Genomic DNA, 3,782 nt, shown 5'->3' with positions numbered 1-3,782 from the left:
TGTGTGTGTGTGTGTGTGAAATTCTTCCAAACTGTCACAGCCAAGAAGAGAAACGACATCATACTTCATTCCTACCTTTCAGCCACCAGCTGGGTCTGGGAGTTGTAATGGCAGACGATAAACAAGGTTTTAATTCGGGAAATAAAACTGCTCCATTTACATCATAACCATCATGTGTGCGCCCATTTACACCCAGAAAATATTATTTACCTCTTTGCAAGAGGGTGCAGTTCGTCGTCTCGCGGGTGCCGTTCACTTGATGCGGCACCGAAAAGGTATTCTCATCCTTCACAATGCCGAGTATATGACTAACTGCTTCTACTCCTTGCATAAGAGAGTGATCTTGGTTTCCCACCTCGTATTTCCAAGCCCCAAAACGGCCCCTGGAATAGATACAATGGGCCTTCAGCTGCGGCTGCACCTTGTTCAGAAGCTCATTGCGGCCAATGAAAGGAGTAGGGTATCCCTTGGCGATATGATGGAACCATCGGCTTACTACAACATCTTCCGCAGTCAACAGGTTAGATGCAATGCAACCAGCAATGCAATCCTGAATAAGGGTTTCGTGATTTACCGGCTTATATCTACTCTCACTAACCTCCAACATAAGACTCCAATGACACTCTGGGGCATTGTACTTGGAATAGTTAGAGAACACTGTTGCGCGGTAAAATGGGGATGTGTCTTCAGGGAAGTACAACCAACATGTTGTGCGCAGGTGCGGCGGTGGGGCACCCTTAATGCCTAGACCGATGATATTTGTGGAACTATACATCATCTTGTCCGCGATTTTGCACCATTCTTCATGATTCGTGAAGCCACTGCCTTTCGTCATGCGCAGAAGGTCATCGTACGGCACTGTGGAAATGAGATAGTCGTACCTCACCACTTTACCATTGGCAAATGTGACGGTCTTGCCATCTGCATCAACTGCCACCATCTGATAAGATGAGTCAAACGTCAGGCGCTCCTGTGGCAACTTCGCACAGATAGCTGCATAAATCCCACCAGTCCCACCATACTGGGGAAAACGAAATGTCGCATTTGGTCCCCAGCCCAAATCATCTTTGTTAGTTTCAATGTTGTGACGAATTCGCTCCACATCGACAGGGGCAACGCGCTCGCCAACCCACTCGGTACTCATGAGTCGCGGCGGCACGGCCCATACTTTGAAGTTATATGGCCGCATAAAAATATTCGCGATACCCTCACCAAACTGCCGCGTAAAGGACTCTTCAAAGTTCCTTGGTGGCTCCTTGTAGGTTACAGCTTGTGCCTTAACTATCTCATTAAGGCAGTGTCTTGTATCCGACTTTGGCAAGCGGTGAATGTTGTTCTGGAATGGATATGGCACCAATCGACCCCGTACCCAGACCCACGACTCACGTTCCAGTGTGTTCCACTCCTGCACCGCCCAATCCATTACATCATCGAAGTATTGGTAGTGAGAGAAAATGACGTGTCCACCCATATCCCACAAAAATCCATTGTCGTCACAGCAGCTGCGCGACAGACCACCAGGAACGTCACTGCAGTCGTACAGATGCCAGTCCTCATGCTTGAGCTCGGCGAGGCGCACCGCCGCGCCCAGACCCGTAGGTCCTCCGCCTATTATAACTACTCTTGGCATAAACTATTTCCCTTAATTCACAGCCCCCCCCCTCTTTGTTGTCACACTTTTCCTTTCTTCTTTTTCCTCCTCCTCCTCCCCCTTCTTCTTGTTGCTTCTGTTGGTATTGACGTACACCCAGAGCATGTGAGGTGGCACGCGAGTTAAGAAGATTAAGAAGAATGAACGGCGCGAATTCTTATTTCAATAAGGGAAGCGTGCGTGAGTGTGCAAGGATTAGGTGGTGCCACGCAGCAAACAGAAAGTATCAGTGGTTTACCAGTGAATAAGGAATAAATAGTATTCAATAGGAAAACGAAAGGTGAGCTCTCAGAATGGAGTGATTCTCTTGTGATTCTGGCAGTATTGCCAGCTGCATCAAATGTACTCCATCGAGAAGCCGAAAACCATTTTAATGGCATCGAAGAAGTTAGCCTTCCATCCTTCCTGCACGCTTAGCAGCTCACCCTCTGGAATACCAACTTGCGCAAACTCGAGCAGTGACACACCGGGCTCCTCCTTCTTCAACGCCATCACGACAGAGCTGTGAACGCCGCTCGGCCAGCCTTGGAGCCGCCACTGCATCTTCACCTTCTCGTTTGGCACCACCTCAACGAAGTAGCCCGTGATGACGCCATTAAGAAACTCAAACGTGCCACCAGAGCGTGGATCAATCTTTGCCGGACACCGTGTGTACACGGAGGCACGCTGCTCGTTCATAAGCACCATGAAAAGTTCCTCAGCAGGCACGCGCCAGCGCATATGCCACGAGAAATTAGTGGCCATGCTGTCTGGCGATTGTGCTGCTGCAGAGCCGCCCTTGGCGCTCCCGCCAGTAGATGCCGCCTGTTTCTCTGTGGATGCCGGCGGCGGAGGCGGTGGTGGCAACGACGAGGCATTCTTCAAGTTTTTACCGATTTGATACGTCTCGAAGAGCTGGTTGAAGTAGTCCGCGATGACGGCACGAACAGCGGCGCGCCCCTTCGAGCGCATCAACGCGTCCGCCTTCTGCGACGCCGCGTCGCCGTCGGTGGTGCTGACGACAATGTCATACTCACCTCGGAAGTTGTCGTGATCGACCTCCGGCAGCGTGAGACGCCCGGTAACGTCACCACCACCCGCCCACTTGATCGTAAGCTTGAGCTCGAAGTAGCACATCATCTTGCCCTTGCGCTGCGCCACCGTGACGTCGCCACTGATTTCGCTCACCTCCGTTGCACATAGCTCCACGCCGTCCTCGCTACACAGAGCGAAGTTCTTCAGCCGCCGCTTCAGCTCCTCATGGCACTCATTGGAGAGATCACGCTCTTCCCAATGCCACGCGTTGACGTTCTGACCATCCTTCCGCTCGTTCACAATCCACCGCGGGTCTCCCTCTCCCACACGCGCCATATAGTTTTTCTTGACTTTGTTTGTTTATTTGCTAGCGTACGACCGTAGCAGTCAAAAGCTTTCTTGCTTAAATCTCCATGTTAGTATATGAACATAGATAAAGAAATATGTGTAACTCAGCAAAGTGGTGAGAGGGATGGAACAACAGGAGCAACCATGAGAATAAGAACAACCGCAACAACGCAGAGAAAACGAGGGAAGGGGACAAGAGTGGTCTGGTGTGTGCACACACATTAGTAGCCGTTGTGGTGGTGGAGCCGCATCGTTGATGGGGAAGCAGAAAAAAAGTGAGCAACACCACCTGGCTGCAGTGGTGTACCTCTTGTCCTCTATATCTCCTTTTTCTTTTTTTTCTCTTGCTTGCAGCCTTTCCTTTGTTGTTGTTGTTGTTTTTCTCTCTTTAAAATGGAAAAAGAAAGGCAGAGGAGATGAGGGGGGCAATAGTCCTTAGACCCATCAGTTACACGTGCTTCACAACACACTTGCTTTACCTTGTCCCACCACCCCTTCCACCTCTGTCTCACTCCTCCACGACGGGGCAACGGCTGGCCCGAGCTCAGCTGCTCGGAGCAGGCGTGCTGCATTAGGCCTTCCCGCTAAATCGTTGCACGATCATCTACTGTCTGTTGGCCTTCGACACCCACCGCCTCTTCCATGTCAGGCCGGCCCTCCATTTCTCGCATCTCATCACCATCATTGTGGCAGTAGGTCCCCTGGTTGTCCATTGTCTCCCTCGCACTCTTCTTCATCTTGCTTTCATCATCATTGTTGTTGTTGTTGT

General features: G+C 50.8%; 2 protein-coding genes across 2 annotated transcripts; both read right to left on the bottom strand.

Annotated features, from left to right (window-relative positions):
• Positions 1–202: 202 nt before the first annotated feature.
• On the bottom strand, positions 203–1,630 carry DQ04_01941010 (UDP-galactopyranose mutase; the record flags this gene model as incomplete). Its single annotated transcript, XM_009311332.1, has 1 exon — positions 203–1,630. The coding sequence occupies one exon, from the start codon at positions 1,628–1,630 to the stop codon at positions 203–205; it is 1,428 nt and encodes a 475-aa protein (XP_009309607.1).
• A 357-nt stretch (positions 1,631–1,987) lies between these two features.
• Positions 1,988–3,001, bottom strand: DQ04_01941000 (putative activator of 90 kDa heat shock protein ATPase 1-like; the record flags this gene model as incomplete). Its single annotated transcript, XM_009311331.1, has 1 exon — positions 1,988–3,001. One exon carries the CDS (start codon positions 2,999–3,001, stop codon positions 1,988–1,990), a length of 1,014 nt encoding a protein of 337 aa, XP_009309606.1.
• Between the last annotated feature and the right edge of the window lie 781 nt (positions 3,002–3,782).

This window comes from Trypanosoma grayi, assembly GCF_000691245.1.
Source record: "Trypanosoma grayi strain ANR4 Tgr_194_V1, whole genome shotgun sequence".
Taxonomy (NCBI): Eukaryota; Euglenozoa; class Kinetoplastea; order Trypanosomatida; family Trypanosomatidae; genus Trypanosoma; species Trypanosoma grayi.
The sequence above is the reverse complement of the archived record's forward strand: the minus strand, read 5'-3'. Positions and strand labels throughout refer to the sequence as shown.